Source organism: Rattus norvegicus, chromosome 3 (genome assembly GCF_036323735.1).
Source record: "Rattus norvegicus strain BN/NHsdMcwi chromosome 3, GRCr8, whole genome shotgun sequence".
Taxonomy (NCBI): Eukaryota; Metazoa; Chordata; class Mammalia; order Rodentia; family Muridae; genus Rattus; species Rattus norvegicus.
In genome coordinates this window covers 28,826,823-28,841,374 of record NC_086021.1, presented here as the reverse complement: position 1 = coordinate 28,841,374, position 14,552 = coordinate 28,826,823, and the positions used below count along the sequence as shown (strand labels likewise).

Sequence of the window (14,552 nt, the reverse complement as noted above, 5' to 3'; positions counted from 1 at the left end):
AAAGATTCCTGCAACTCAAATCAGGGGATTCAATACCCTCTTCTGGCCTCTGCAGGCACCTACACCCACGTGCTCCTATCCACACACAGATACACATGGCTACAAAAGAAAAACAGAGGTCTGAGGAGATGGCTCTGCCTTTAAAGCTCTTCCCATGCAGCCATGAAGACCCGAGTTCAATCTCTCCCTCCCCCATCTCCCTCTCCCATCTCCCTCCCCCACTGAAACAGGTGCTCAACTTTAGCCCTGACTCAAAATCACCCTGCCTTCACCTCCCTGGTACTAAGATGACTAGGGTGCCACAACACACTTTTCATCCAGGCATAATCACCGGCAACCCTTAACTGTAAGCAAACCTGCTATCCACCGTCTAAGCCCAAGCCGTACAGCTGAATCCTGACACAGACAGTCAATCAGGCTATGCTACGAACAGGACTGCAGAGACATTCTGTGAATCAATCACACTGTAAGACTCTCAGAGAGAATCTTCCCTCAAGAGGGAGATCCTCAAGCCCAATGACCAGACCGAGTCCACAGGCTGCAATCTGCAAGAGGATTTTTATTGATCAGGATACACAGGTATCTGTGGGCGTCCCAGTCAATTTGGAAGACTGGCGCACCTAGCAGAACCAGGGATGGGTTTTTATAGTGTATTGGGAGCAGAAGCAGGCTTACAGAAGCAGATGCATGGTTACAGGGATGTGATTGGTGGAGTAAATGAGGCATACGTGAATGTTACCTATTTTGGCTATAATCATAACAGTGAGTTAGCAAAAAGTACATGGTAGTCAGGGCTTCCGGGGGGTCAGGGACTTTTTCTTTTTCCTGCCAGGTGGCCCATGGAGCAGTGCCCATAATTTAGTCTGGTTTCTGCATTTTGTTTTCTTTTCTGGTCTGTTTCGTCTAAATGATGGGTCAGCTTGTCCCACATATCTAAAAACTTACTTTTTACTTCTATAGTTGAGGGCCTTGGGCTTGTACAATTCCCTTTCTGGGAGGGGGTCTTTCAACACAACCCACTGCATTCCCTGGGACGTTTTTGCTGCCCTCTCTGTCTCCAGCTCCTTTCATGGCTTGAGTGGCAAAGATGCTATCAGGTACTCCACTCAACCTGAGTCCTTGTGTTCTGCTACGCATGGCAAAGTCCTTGCCCCTCCCCAGCTCTAAGACAAGCCACAGGGTTCTCTTCCGCACACCATTCAATCCTCTTCCACCCCTGGCTCATAGCTTTTTCAGAATGCTCAGCGCACCTGCTTCCCTCTGAGAACCTTCTGGATGTCCCATGTCTTGGCCTCTCCCTGTCCAGCCAGTACCTTTGGACCTCCTGTGGGCAACCAGCCTAACTCTATAAACTCTTCCATAGTCCCATGCCCTGACACCGAAAATGCGCTCAGTTGAACTTCTGGAATCCAAAGTCTCTACTCTGCTGTGGTTTTCTGAGAGAGAGCCCTTAACTGTTTGTAGTCACTGTAGTCTTAAAACAAGAAAGTCCCATGTCATGTAGTAAGAACAATCACTGTGCTCTAGGAGTATGAAAATGAGGGCTTGCGAGAAGCCAGGCCTGGTTCAAGGTCACAAAACTCCCAAGCTCAACTGCAAGACAATAAACAATACCGCTTCGCCCCGCCCACCAGAAGCTCACGGTAATAGTCTCCGCCCCCTAAACCTGGCGGAGCCTGACCTCTGCTACGTTCTGCGCAGGCCCGAGTCTTAGGCCCCGCCCCGCCCCGCCCCGCCCCGCCCCAAGTGCTCCTTGGCGGAACCTGACCAACCATGGTGAATCTGGGCCTGTCCCGTGTAGATGACGCCGTCGCCGCCAAGCACCCGGTGAGAAGGTTGGCCTAGCTGACCTGAGGCAGAGTAGAGGCAGGGGGAGCACGGTCAGGGAGTGGAGGCACCCTCCTGCCTTAGAGATAGGGCACGCTAAATGGGTTTAGGAGAGGGTGGAATATATCCAGCCCCCATTCTCCCTCGCCGAGGCCAGGTGATGCCTAAAGGAAAAGCTGGAGGAAAGAGAACTGAGCCATAAACACGTCCCCCACCCTCCAATTCCAGGGACTCGAGGAATATGCTGCCTGCCAGTCGAACGCCTTCATGAAAGGCGTTTTCACTTTTGTCACAGGTAAGCTAGTTCCACGGGTCTTGAGGAGCAAAAGAACCCTTAAAAGGAAAAAAAATGTAACCTCCTGTCCCACCCTGTCTGTCCAGCAGGAGGCGCCAAGTTGGCAGGTGTGGCAGGTACCCTGACCAGCACTTTGCTTGGCTCTTGGCAGGCACTGGTGTGACTTTTGGCCTGCAGATGTTCATTAAGAGGAAGTTTCCATACCCTGTGCAGTGGGGCTTCCTGGTGTCTGCCGGTGAGTACTCCACGTCGGGTGCCTAAGCCCTGAAATGCATCCATGGCCAGTGACTCTACAGTGTTGGTGTGTTTCCAATAAAAACCAGACTGTGGGACTGGGGATTTAGCTCAGTGGTAGAGCGCTTACCTAGGAAGCGCAAGGCCCTGGGTTCGGTCCCCAGCTCCGAAAAAAAGAACCAAAAAAAAAAAAAAAAACCAGACTGTGGTCCAGCCTGTTTGCCCAGAAATAGCTTATGCCAGGTCCCCTTCCAAAATGTACAGAGGCTGAGGTCCCCAACACACCTCCCTCCTGTACTCCAGTTGTAGGATCTGTGGCCAGCTACAGAGTGACAAGAATGGAGTGTCAGAAATGCAGCAATCTGTGGCTCTTCCTGGAGACCGGGCAGCTCCCCAAAGGCATGAGCACAGGTGAGAGGCCCCCAGAGGGACAGCAGGCAGTTTCAGGAAGGCAAGCCCACAGGACTCCATCCAGTTCTACCTCCCCCCGGAGAGGCTCGGGCTAGAAGCAAGCATAACAAAGATTGAGCAGTGCATTCCCAGGAGGAAGATCCAGGAAATTAGAGTGCCCCTGAGACAGAGGGAAGGGCCTTTTCAGGACATAGCAGCTACACAAACAGCCTAGGGAAAAAGTGTCCAGGATTGTGACTATGAAACTCATACCAAGTTGGTGGACCTCAGGCCTGCCTGTCCTTGTTACTGGGCTCAGATTTTTTGTTTTGTTCTTCTGAGGAAGGGTCTATAGCGCGGGTTGGCCGTGAGTTCCTGCTTCTACTGCTTCTTCCTCCTAGGCTTGGGATCCTAAGTCCGTGTAACCACATCTGACAGGACCTTTTGTCCTGATAGAGCAGGATCAGGAACTCAGAAACCACAGACACGAGTTCACCTGTCTCCCTTTGCCTCTTACAGATCACAACAACTAGAAGAGCTCTGGCTGCTGGAGTGTGTAGGATGTGAGGTGGGGAAGAGCCTAGAGCACAGACTTGGACAGCATCTAACTCCAGGCTGGTCCTTCCTAGCTCACCAAATACACAAACAAGCATGTGTCATCTCTCTCCTACACGCACATGGGGGAGCTGCCTGAGAAACCTGTGAAGATCACTGCTGCTGTGAAGATCCATCCAGGATTTGCCAGGGAGGCCAGCTCAGAAAAGGACTTGGGAGAGGGGGATCTCTTCCAGAGCAGCAAGGAGCCAGGGTATCGTTTTGGATCCTGTCACACACAACTGTTGGGGCAACAGCCTGCGTGTGGCGCTTTCTGTGGTGCTTTGGGGCCCTTATCTGACATGTAGGCCCCAAAATCCAAGGAGAATGTTGGAGAGTTGTAGCTAATAAATGGCTTGTCCTTTTTCCTATGTGAGATCTAAAGCAATTAAACACGAGCTGCTGAGGTAGTTCTGTGGTTATAGCACCTGGGGCTAAGTCTGGTGACTGACCAGGAACCGAATGGTGGATGGAGTAACAACTCCCCCAAAGTGTCCCCTGATCTCCACATGCATACTGTGGCATATGGGTCCCCATTATGCATGTACAGACACACGAAATAAATAAATAAATACAGGTCTAATAGTAAAAAAGAAAGGCCAGGCATAGTGGTGTACACCTTTAATCCCAGCACTCGGGAGGCAGAGGCAGAAGGCTCTGAGTTCAAGGCCAGCCTTGTCTACAGAGTGAGTTCTAGGGTAGCCAGAACTTCAGACATAAAACTTGTTTTGAAAATCCAAGATGCTGGAGAGATGGCTCAGCGGTTGGGAGCACTGACTGCTCTTCCAGAGGTCCTGAGCTCGGATCTTAACCACCACATGGTGGCTCACAACCATCTTTAATGGGATCTGATGCCCTCTTCTTGTGTGTCTGAAGACAGCTACAGTGTACTTATATATAATGAATAAATAAATCTTTAAAAAAAAGAAAATCCAAATAAATAAACAAGAAAGTAGAGGGTAAGATGATGTAATCATGCGCCTTTGTGGCCATACAGCAAGCATTCATTTTAGCCCATGGTTCTGGAGGATCAAGACCCAGCAGTCACTTGGTGGTGGCTGTCATTCTGGGAGACTCCAGGAACATCCTAGTACCCTGGTAACTTAAATTCCAGCCATCTCTCAAAGGTCCTGCCTAGAACACAACGGGGGTTAACCCCAGCATGAACTTTGCAAGGCAGTCATCTTGACACCCTGGCTGTGCTTTAAGAGCTGCACTGGGGTTGGGGACCCAGCTTCCTTCCATCTGCTTCCTGTTGTCATGGTTCCCATTTACCAGTCTAGCTCATCCTGCCAGGTCACTCCACCAGCTCCATCCCGTTTAACAGGAAAAAGAAAGGGAGAGGAGGGCGGTCTATCCGCCATGTCTGCATACACACTGCTGGCCAGAACAAAGCCACATGGTGCATCTGCTGTGAGGAGACTCAGGAAGGCAGCCCTGCTCTGAACAGTCACTTGACCCACTGCGTCTGAGGAGAAAGGAAGAGGCAATGCCAGGGGATACAACAGACTCTGCATCAGCAGAATTCCAAGCCAGGTCACCAAACATTAGGGAGGTAAGGTGCGCAGCTGTGGCCATGGCACGTCCTTCCAGTCCTCTTGAGGATGAAACATAGACCAGAAGGGAGGCAAGGGGTGAGCATGGAGTTTAGACCGGACAGAAAAGTGGCTAAAAGGTCATAGGAAGATAGGCACTAGTGTGTCCAGCGGTCTGACTACATAACCTCCAAACTCCATACGTGAAGTCATAACTCAGGGTACTCAGAAGGCAGTGATCGGAGATGAGCCCTTTCATGGAGTGATTAGGGCTACTGATGCGGTGGAGACTAATCCGTCTTTCTGGCATCCTTGTAAGAAGAAATTAAGACACAGATAGGCACAGAGGTACAACCACACGAAGTCAAAGGAGTTGAAAGCTTCCATAGCCAAGGAGACAGAACAGCAGAGCCAGCCATGCAATACCCTGACCCAGCCCTGCTCCCAGACTGAAGAGGAAATGCCCAGGAGTAAACTCCCCATGTACTTAGTGATGCAGACACCTGCAGACTGGGAGTCTGCACTAAGTATCTCGAATACCCCATAGTGTTCTACCCTACTGATTGCTTCTGGCACACTGCTCTAAGGGACGGAGTACAGTGTGGGTGTGTGGACTAGCCTCTGCCAATAATTTGTGACCTAAAATCCAGGGGATTGAGGGATGTAAGAGTCAGGCAGGGTGGGACCAGACAGGCCAGCACAGGACTGGGAAAGTTGGAAGAGATGGGGCAGTGGTGGGCAGAAGCTGGGGTGGGGTGCCAAGTCACCCAGCGCCTGGGCTTTGAACAGCAAGTATGGATTGAAGAGAGGTCTCACAAGGCACTGACTTGAGGTTACATGTGGGAGGCTCAGTCAAGCTGTTTTGTGGCCCTAGGGGCCAGGAGGGGACAAGGATGTGGGCAGGTACTAGGCGAGTGTAGCAGTAAGCCACCACAGATTCACCACCACCACCAAGAGGGCTCTAGAGGCCAACAGAGCTCTCGAAGCAGCCACCTCAAGACTCATTTCCCTTAGGGCGAGAGCCCAGAGATTACCCTAAGAATGAAATCCTGGAAGGATGGAATTTCAGAGTTCCCTGGGCATTGAGAACCTCAGTCCTCATCATAATGGGCTGAAATTCCACAGACAATCTCAGCCCGAGCAGGCAACTGCACAGGAAGGGTGAGAGGCACACAGAACCCCCGCAAGGGAGGGCCTTTGGGCCACCATGAAGATACACAGTGAAGCAGCTGTGGAGGCACAGATACAGGAGCTCAGAACCATCACTCGGCTTCAGGGTGAGCCTCACACTGGGGATTCCCTCTCCGCTCTGCTACTGGGCTGCTTGCCGTCCTGCTACCCACCCAGGCCCCCACAGTGGGTAAAACTCACAGAAGGGCCTGCCATCCGAGGGGAGCGTCCAGGGAACCTGTGCATTTCCCACAATATTGGCCCAAAGTTGGAGGAATCAAGGAGATTCTCTGCACCATTCCTGGTCTTGGACCCTCTTTTTCGCCAGCAGCCATCCCTAGAGAGGCCTGCAGATTACCACTTTGAGCATGGATGCTTGTGAAGTCCAGAGCAGGGAGAGAGGAGAGAAAGTGATCACAGAGGTGATGCGCTTCGCGGAGATTCTCAGCCAGTCCTTTCACCTGGTAATCTTGTTTCTCCACCACCGACAGAACAATGCCGGGGGCTCCAGATCCAGGGTGTGAAGGAAAAGACAGCACAGAACAAAGCTACCATGGGCCTCCTGCGCAGCAACCTCCGTCGAGGGGCCCACGAATGGGCTTTGGCTAAGAAGGTGCAAATCCCTAACCCCTCCGGAGTCTGGTGTTAGGTCATGCACACACCCTCCCCATCACTCTGGACCAGAAGGCCTGCAGGGGTGGTTTCCTCTGTAACTGGTGCCCAGGGCAGGTTCCCCAACACCCACACAGAGTGCTTAGCGCCAACAGCAGACTCTTTGGGGACTCTGACCTCCTTTCCGGACCCCATAACATCAGAGCAGGGATGACTCCGGAGGGGTCCTGCGCGATCTGCTTAGGGGTCCCAGGACCAAAGGTCTCCTTGCTGAGCCCAGCAAGCGAGTAAGAGGCGTTGGGGCCAGGCTCCAAGCTCAGCCGCCAACGCCGCTCCACAGCATGATCAATGGACCACCTCCAAGGCCTGCGGGAAGGATACGTCCATGAGGCTGGCACACTGCCGCAGTACTATGGAGGTAACGAGGCAGGCGAGGACTGAGAGGATCCCTCGCCCCTCTCGGCCCCAGTCCCCAAAGCCCGTCCCCAGTAAAGGTTACGAAGCTGGCGGAAGGCAAAGCGCGTTCCCATCTCTTGCATCCCTGTGGGGCAGTCGCGGGTCCCCAGCCTGCTACCTTCCTGGGGTCCCCGCAGCGCTCCCTCTCGCACCCACGCGCGGGCGCCCTCCCGGACCCAGGTAGCTCGGGAGAAGCTGCGCAAGTACGTCTTCGACCGCGTTAATACACACAACGTACTGATCCACCTGGTTCGGAGACGCGGACAGAAGCTGGAGGGCTTGGAACTGGAGCTGACCAGCTTGCGAAACCAGCCTGAAGCTACTAAGGAGGAACTGCGGCAGCTTCAGGTGCCCCGCGGCGGGGCGGGGCGGGGCGGGGCTCCGATTGCGCGCGGGAGCTTTTGAAAGGAGTAGGACTCAGCCAGCGAGGCTTCCAAGGGTTGTGTCTGTGTCGGAGGATGTGGATATTCTGTAAGGGGGACAAAAGCCACTTCAGACAGGCACTGCTATAAGGGCGGAGCCGCTGATTAGACAGTGTTAGGTGAGAAGAGCGTCCTCGTCTTCGCTGTGGTGTTGTCTGTGTAAGAGAAAAACTTGGTAGCCTGTGGGACTGGCCTCCAATGAAGGGGTGAGGCAACATCAGAAGGGTGGGATCTGCGGGCGGGCTGGACCCTTTGGTTAGTGTGTGCCCTTATAAGACTGTGTACAAACAGGAAAACTTATTAACAAGGAGCGGGAAACCGATGACCTGAGGTAATGTTTTATCATGCAGCTGTAAACATGAAGTTGGGGATCAAAGCCATTTTCTGCACGGTGGTTGGGAGGTGGATAAAATGTACAATATTTACTTCATCTGCAGGGCCTGAAGGCAGGGGCAGGATTAGGGGAGCCCAGCATCCTTGTGTGAAAACCTAGCCCCAGTCCCCACCCGCCACCCCATTTACCCTCCTGGGCAGGGTTCAGTCGCTTCACACAGATGAGAACTTGTGAGGAGGTGGGTCTTGTCACCAAGCTTTTTCAATGATTTCATAATCCCACCACCATCAGATTATCCGCCAACTGGAGAACAACATTGAAAAGACCATGATCAAGATCACCACCAGCCAGAACATCCACGCGCTGTACAAACAGCTGCTGGATTACCTGAAGAAGGTAAAGCCCCTTAGCCAGAGAGCCTTGCCTTCGAATCTCCTCCAGGCAGCCAGCGAAGCTGCCCTGAGGATATGGAAACGTTCCTTTGAGAATTTCACTTGCGTTGTTCCACACAAGTGTCTTAAGGGCTACACGTGGTATCAGGGGTGTATATAATCTTAGCACTCAGGAGGCTAAGGTGGGAAGAGTCCAGGCCAGCCTGGGCTACACAGCGAGACTCTTATTTCAAAAACAGATGTGAATTATTACACACACCACAAAACCACAGAATTCTTTCTTTCACATATGGCTTAGTTTGGGTCCCTAAGGTTCCAAGATGGGTCATACCCACTTCCCAGGAAATCCCCTAACATGCTTCAGGAAAGACTCCTCTCCCAAAATATGCTTAGCACACAATATCCTGTCCACTTTGGATGTGGCTCTCCCCTGCTTTCTGTGAATCCAGGAGGAGGCAGACTCTGACCCACGGAAGTCCCAGGGAGTCACGGTCATTATTCTCGATGAGCACACTCCCAGCGTGGCACTCGCAGAGCAGAGCACCTGTAGTGGAGAAAGTGCTTCAGGGTAGCAGGCCACCTAGAGCAGAGTGGTCCATAGGCCTGAAAAGGTGGCCAGGGAAAGATTCCTAGTACCCCTACCCTAGGAACAGGAAGGAAGTGGGTGGCTTAGTTTGGGAGAAAGGGTTGGTATGTAAGCAATTAATACAGCTTTTCCCTGCCGAGGTCATACCCCGGAGCCAGAACCTCAGCGTCAGGCTCTGCTCTGTCCCCGTGACCTGAGCCTAGTGCTGGAGGCTTAACTGGAGGCCCTCCCACCTTTCTTCCCTATGTCTGCCCCTCCCCACACTCCTTCCCTGTGGTATTCTTTTTTTCTTTTCTTTTTTTTCCGGAGCTGGGGACCGAACCCAGCGCCTTGTGCTTGCTAGGCAAGGGCTCTACCACTGAGCTAAATCCCCACCCCACCCCCTCTGTGGTATTCTTTGTAGAACTTTCTTTCCAGAACAAACACACTTGAAACAAATCCCCAAGTTCAACCACACTTTTTTTTAATTGGCAAAGATTCAGCACATATAGGTTTTCAAAGTGAAGTATTGTCAATGCCTAGGCTGCCTGGACCATTGATGCACTTAGCCGTGTACTAAGTGTGCTACCTTACTCTCCGTTCCGTCCACCCTGACAGCAATCTTTGACAGACAGTGTCACTGTTAAAAGGTTAGGTATGATCCCCAAGTCACATAGCTGGCTGGTTACAAGTGGCCTTCACTCACAGCCCTATCCAGTTCCATGCCCATCTTTCAAGCAGCTCTTTTCTACTTCAGACCAAAGTTGTCCCCCAAGCAAACCCTCCTGGATTTTAGAGTTGACCTTCTATGGGGTGGAACATTGATTTATCATATTCTTTTTTTTTTAAGATTTATTTATTTTATATATGTGAGTACAATGTTGCTGTCTTCAGACACACCAGAAGAGGGCATCAGATCCCATTACAGATGGTTGTGAGCCACCATGTGATTGCTGGGATTTGAACTCAGGACCTCTGGAAGAGCAGTCAGTGCTCTTAACCACTGAGCCATCTCTCCAGGCCCCATCACATCCTCTTGTCCTGGGTGGTGAGAGTCCACAGGTCACCAATGCATATCCTTGCTAGAACATTTCTTTCTCTTGCTCTGTGCCTTGTCCAGATGCTGGGCCACAGATGCAACCCCTATCATGTCCCAGGACTCGCACAGTCTGGACGTGAAGGGTGGAAGAGAACCAAGGGGCTCAGGAGAGCCCGCCGTATGGGATGATAACATGAATCTATGGCTTTATGACCTATCTTCATAGGTGCTGGCAGAGTACCCCACAGAGCTAGACAAGCTCCAGAACCTGGTGGCCAACTACCACTCAGAGCTATCAGATATGACAGTCATGTCCCAAGATGCCATGATGATTACTGATGAGGTCAAGGTGAGTCCCAGTATTGGGGTCTAGCAACAACTGGCTCACCTGATCCTGTCTTGTTCAGGACCTATCTAGATCCCAGCTATACTACCTATCATCCCTGGAGAAATCCATTGTCAGCCCTATCAGCTGATCTGCTCACCCATGGGACATTTGAGCACAGAGGCCATGATAGATACGGCTAGGACAGTGTGTATCTATTGATCCTGTCACAGTGCCAAGATCTCTAGGGAGACAGGACTAGAAGGCCAGCAAGCCCTATCCTCCTGAAGTGGGTAATTCATCTAGTAATCTACCACATCACATCAAGGTCAATATGGCAGACAGAGGCCTCAAGGGTGGCTTCCCATGGAAATATGATCGAATGAGCTCTGAAGGACAAGCAAAGTCAGGGGTAATCACAGCTCAGAAAGAGAAAGGACAAAAGAGCCAAAGCTCTTGCCACGTGTAAAAGCACCGAAATCCACATAGTTTCCCTGTCAGTGGAGGTTCTAGTGTTCTAGGGTTTACGGCATCAGAGCAGATAAGGGGGCACAGGATTTGACTGTGCTTTATGCTAGGTGTGGTGGCACATGCCTTTACTGCCAGTACTCAGGAGGTAGATCTCGGAGTTCAAGGCTAGCCTGGTCTACAGAGTGAGTTCAAGGACAGCCAGGAGCTACATGGAGAAACCCTGTCTTGAAACGCCAAAAGCAAAACACAAAACAAAAATAGATTGTGTTTTATAACGGCACACATTAACTACAGCCCAGGTGGCCAGGCTGGTATAAGAGTGGAGCGGCCAGAAGCAGAAAGGAAAATCCTTAAGGGGTAACCACAATGAGCTTTAATGATAGGAGTCTGTATGAGATGGGGCAAAACCAAGCAAAGGCAGAATGTAGGTGATGACAGGACTGGAAATCAAGGGGATGAGTTACTTTTAGATATGTTAAATCTAATGTAATGGGCTCTAAGTGGAACATGTTGAGAGATAACTAAAGCCAAGGGCCCTGAGGAAAATAGAGCAGCTGGGCTAGAAAGGAAAGTCATAGCATGTGTCAGTCAGGAGTCTCAAGGCATCATGGAGGCAAAGGAGCACCCAAGAGGATAGTGGGAGCCAGTCAGAATAATGGCCAGCTTTCTCCCACAGCCCAGTAACATGAAGACTGAAGACTTGTTGCTAGTTTTAGGACCCTGGGAGGATCCGTGGTGAGACACCATCCCCATTGAACTTCTTGTGTCTTCAGAGGAACATGAGGCAAGGGGAGGCAACCTTTATCGAGGAGCGAAGAGCACGGGAGAACCGACTGAACCAGCAAAAGAAGCTTATTGACAAGATCCACACCAAGGAGACAAGCGAGAAGTACCGCCGTGTACATCTTGAGCCATGCCCCATGGCTCCCTCGCCCATGGGGGAGAGTTGGGAGGAGCCTTCCCTTCTTCTCCTCACCTGGTTCTTTCTCCTCTCAGGGCCGGAGGGACTTGGATTTCCCCTCCAATCTAATGAGTATGGAAAGCATGAAGGGTGAGTGAGCCTCAGCCTTGCCTTTCCAGCCCAGGTCTCCAGTAGCCAGCAATGTCTGGGGCCTCCCAGGCAGGCCACGATGACGTCAGGTATAACCTATGGTCACTAAGGGTGAGGCTGACAGGCCCCTGCCTCTCCCTACCTGTCCCTGAAGAAGCTGACAACCTTTGGCACAGGGTGGCTACAAAGATGTTATCTCTAACAACTAGAGTTCAGTCACCCAGTAACATCTCAGAAAAAATTCCAAAGTACTCTGAAGGGTCAGGCTGAGGAGAGCAGGTACAGGTCACATGAAGGCACCCAGCATCCTCGGTGACTTCTCTGAAGCCTGAGTGTCTACAGAACTACCAGGTAGCCATTCTTGCACACTGACTAGACCCTCCTTCTCTGCTCTGCCCAGTGAAGAAAAGAGAATCTTCCGTAGCAGATATACAATACCAGACAAAAGTGACTACTTTGGTAGAGAAGGTCAAATCCGCTGTACAGTGCTCCCACCTCTGGGTAAGTCTCCCTGGCACTCAGAGGGTAGCTAAGCCAGGCCAGGGCCTGGGATGCTCTGCAAGATGTTCACAAAGATCAGACCTCTCCGTGGAGGTCCCCAAACATGATGGTCCCAAGCCTGGAAAAAGTCTGGGTTTTTGAGGTGGAGATCAGACAGAGCCTACTAGAATTGGAAAGTCCAAATGCTAAGAACCTGGCCTCTCACCTGCTCTAGCCCCTTCCCAACTTGGCAGCCACAGCAAACAGCTGCTTCTGATGGCCTCCTTTTGTCACAGACCCACCTGAGTTACCATTTTCAGGCCTTGAGCACCATCCACAGCATCTTGACTGAACGTGATACATGGTCTCTTCGTGGTAGGTGGGGTTATTTACCCTCTGCCTATCATGAAAGCTAAGTAACTAGGATATGTACAGGCTACCATTCTGCCCAGCTCCTCACAAACCTTAGCGCCCAAAAGTACTCAGTGTCATGACTGAGCCCCAAGTACCAAGAATCTGCGCTATCTACTGCAAGGGGCCCCAGAGAAAGCAGAGCTAGAAAGTCCTACTGCCTTCCAAGCCCACACCTTTTCTCTCTGCCCTGGACTGGTTAGGACATAGCTGGCCGCTTCCTGGCGCAGAAGACTACAGAGGAGAACCTAGAGCTGCAGATGGAGGATTGTGAGGAGCGGCGGACACAGTTAGAGGCCCTGATGAAGAAGCTAGAACTTGAGGAGGCTGTGCTCAAGTTCCACCAGACACCCAGCTCTGTTGGGTATGTTCCAGGGCTGCTGGATGGCCCCTCAGGAACGAGCTAATAGCTGCACATATCTACTGCCAATAAGCCTGTTCATCTGCAGAAGACATGAAGACCTACCCGCTTGCAGCTGAATTAATGAGTCCCTGGTTCAGGACCCCTGTGGGCCCGCGCCCCCTGGGGGCCCGCCCTCACTGCTGTGCCTGCCTCCTCCACAGCTTTAGTTCTCTCCAGAAGAAGATGAAGAACATGCTAGAGGAGGAAGAAGCAAGGCTCCGTCAGGTCCAGAACAACATGAACAAGAGCCAGCAGCTGCTGCTGGTCATCCAGACAGGTATTGACAACCTCTACATCCGGCTTATCGGCATCGCCCCGCAAGCCTTCCAGGTATCATCCCCGGGGAGGGGCTGCTGCGCACTGGGTTCCCGTGTGGGACCACAGGACAAACAAGCTGCTCCTCTGGCTTACAGAAAGAAATCGCGGTATCTGACACTCTTGATGTGTATGGCAAACTGGATTATTGTGAGGGCAAGCTCATGTACCTGGCTGAGCGCACGCAAGCGCTGTCCAGAAATGAGGAGGTAACCCTGGGCCACGGAGGGGTCCCCACAAAGCCTATGTGCTCTCCAAGCTGATAATGGGTGCTGCCCTGCAGGTTGACACAAAAGTGAGGGATTCCTTGGAGTCATCAACTCTAAAGGAGAAACATAATACCAGAATTACCTTTGAGGACCAAGAGGAGGACATGATAGGTGAGGTTCTAGATGCCAGCCATAGGAAGATGGAGAAGGGAACAGGGACCATAGCTGCAACTAGATGGGGTCTGAACTCAATACAAGAGATGGCATGGATACACCCTGACTGGAACATTCAAACTGGGTGCCAAAGGGAAAGGTTTTAAGATAGATGTGTCAGAAGCTACCTTTTCTGAGATAAAGGGGCATACCATGGCATGGGCCAGAAGGGAGCCCAGACCAAACTCCGCCCCCCCCCCCCCCCCCCCCCCCGGGCTGGGGACCGAACCCAGGACCTTGCGCTTCCTAGGCAAGCGCTCTACCACTGAGCCAAATCCCCAACCCCCAGACCAAACTTTTATCAGAATTTCTGCCTCAGAGGCAGGGTAGGGTGAAAGGATAAGGACAATAGTGTGGATAATCCTGGCAAATCCTAGTTGTTTGGCACCTGGCCTTGGATGACTTAGGGCAGGGGTCTCCAGTCGTTGATACATCTCTGAAATGAGCTCCCAGACACAGGACATGGCCCATGGCAGCAAACGCAAACCGGTAGAGGTGGGAGGTCTCTGGAAAGAGGGGGCCAGCCACTCCTTTTCTTGCGGGTTCAGAAACCTTCCAGTTTGCGGATGTGGACCATAGCTACGTCCCTTCGCGGGCGGAGATAAAGAAACAGGGCCAGCGGCTGATCGAGGGGAAGCTCAAGGGAGCCAAAAAGAAGAAAAAGTAAACCTGCTCGGGCTGTAGTACAGAAATAAACATTTTTCCAGAACTACACTAGAAGAAAGAGAGAAACCTCGGGACTCTGAGGATGGGGAAGCGGATGTTGGAATGGAAGTGGGGGGAAGGGCGGAGGGGGACAGCGAGGCGGA

The 14,552-nt window shown here is 51.8% G+C and overlaps 2 protein-coding genes across 6 annotated transcripts; both read left to right on the top strand.

Moving 5' to 3' along the window:
• Window positions 1-1,751: 1,751 nt before the first annotated feature.
• Window positions 1,752-3,710, top strand: Tmem141 (transmembrane protein 141). The gene is made up of 5 exons (NM_001109197.1): window positions 1,752-1,827; window positions 2,056-2,122; window positions 2,274-2,357; window positions 2,660-2,767; window positions 3,266-3,710. Exons 1-5 carry the CDS (start codon window positions 1,774-1,776, stop codon window positions 3,277-3,279), a joined length of 327 nt encoding a protein of 108 aa, NP_001102667.1. The 5' UTR covers window positions 1,752-1,773; the 3' UTR covers window positions 3,280-3,710.
• A 592-nt stretch (window positions 3,711-4,302) lies between these two features.
• Window positions 4,303-14,457, top strand: Ccdc183 (coiled-coil domain containing 183). 5 transcript variants are annotated; one of them, XM_006233635.2, is made up of 15 exons: window positions 4,303-4,895; window positions 6,001-6,152; window positions 6,537-6,658; window positions 6,998-7,075; window positions 7,294-7,461; window positions 8,161-8,265; window positions 10,092-10,214; window positions 11,435-11,560; window positions 11,658-11,712; window positions 12,113-12,213; window positions 12,807-12,967; window positions 13,168-13,336; window positions 13,420-13,530; window positions 13,605-13,701; window positions 14,292-14,457. In XM_006233635.2, exons 2-15 carry the CDS (start codon window positions 6,083-6,085, stop codon window positions 14,408-14,410), a joined length of 1,605 nt encoding a protein of 534 aa, XP_006233697.1. In that variant the 5' UTR covers window positions 4,303-4,895; window positions 6,001-6,082; the 3' UTR covers window positions 14,411-14,457. The 5 variants fall into 5 exon arrangements, 4 of the variants coding, with proteins under 4 accessions (XP_006233697.1, XP_038961589.1, NP_001020211.2 ...); XM_039105661.2 differs by having other exon boundaries at window positions 4,303-4,974; NM_001025040.2 differs by lacking the exon at window positions 4,303-4,895 and having other exon boundaries at window positions 6,049-6,152.
• The last annotated feature ends 95 nt before the right edge of the window (window positions 14,458-14,552 follow it).

Excerpts from the sequence above, each read along its gene's own strand:
- Ccdc183 (XM_006233635.2), top strand. The coding sequence starts at position 6,083 with ATGAAGATACACAGTGAAGCAGCTGTGGAGGCACAGATACAGGAGCTC. Across the intron at positions 10,215-11,434 it reads TGATTACTGATGAGGTCAAG|AGGAACATGAGGCAAGGGGA; the intron begins GTGAGTCCCAGT and ends TTGTGTCTTCAG. Across the intron at positions 11,561-11,657 it reads CAAGCGAGAAGTACCGCCGT|GGCCGGAGGGACTTGGATTT; the intron begins GTACATCTTGAG and ends TTCTCCTCTCAG.
- Tmem141 (NM_001109197.1), top strand. The coding sequence starts at position 1,774 with ATGGTGAATCTGGGCCTGTCCCGTGTAGATGACGCCGTCGCCGCCAAG. Across the intron at positions 2,123-2,273 it reads CGTTTTCACTTTTGTCACAG|GCACTGGTGTGACTTTTGGC; the intron begins GTAAGCTAGTTC and ends GGCTCTTGGCAG. Across the intron at positions 2,358-2,659 it reads GGGCTTCCTGGTGTCTGCCG|TTGTAGGATCTGTGGCCAGC; the intron begins GTGAGTACTCCA and ends CCTGTACTCCAG.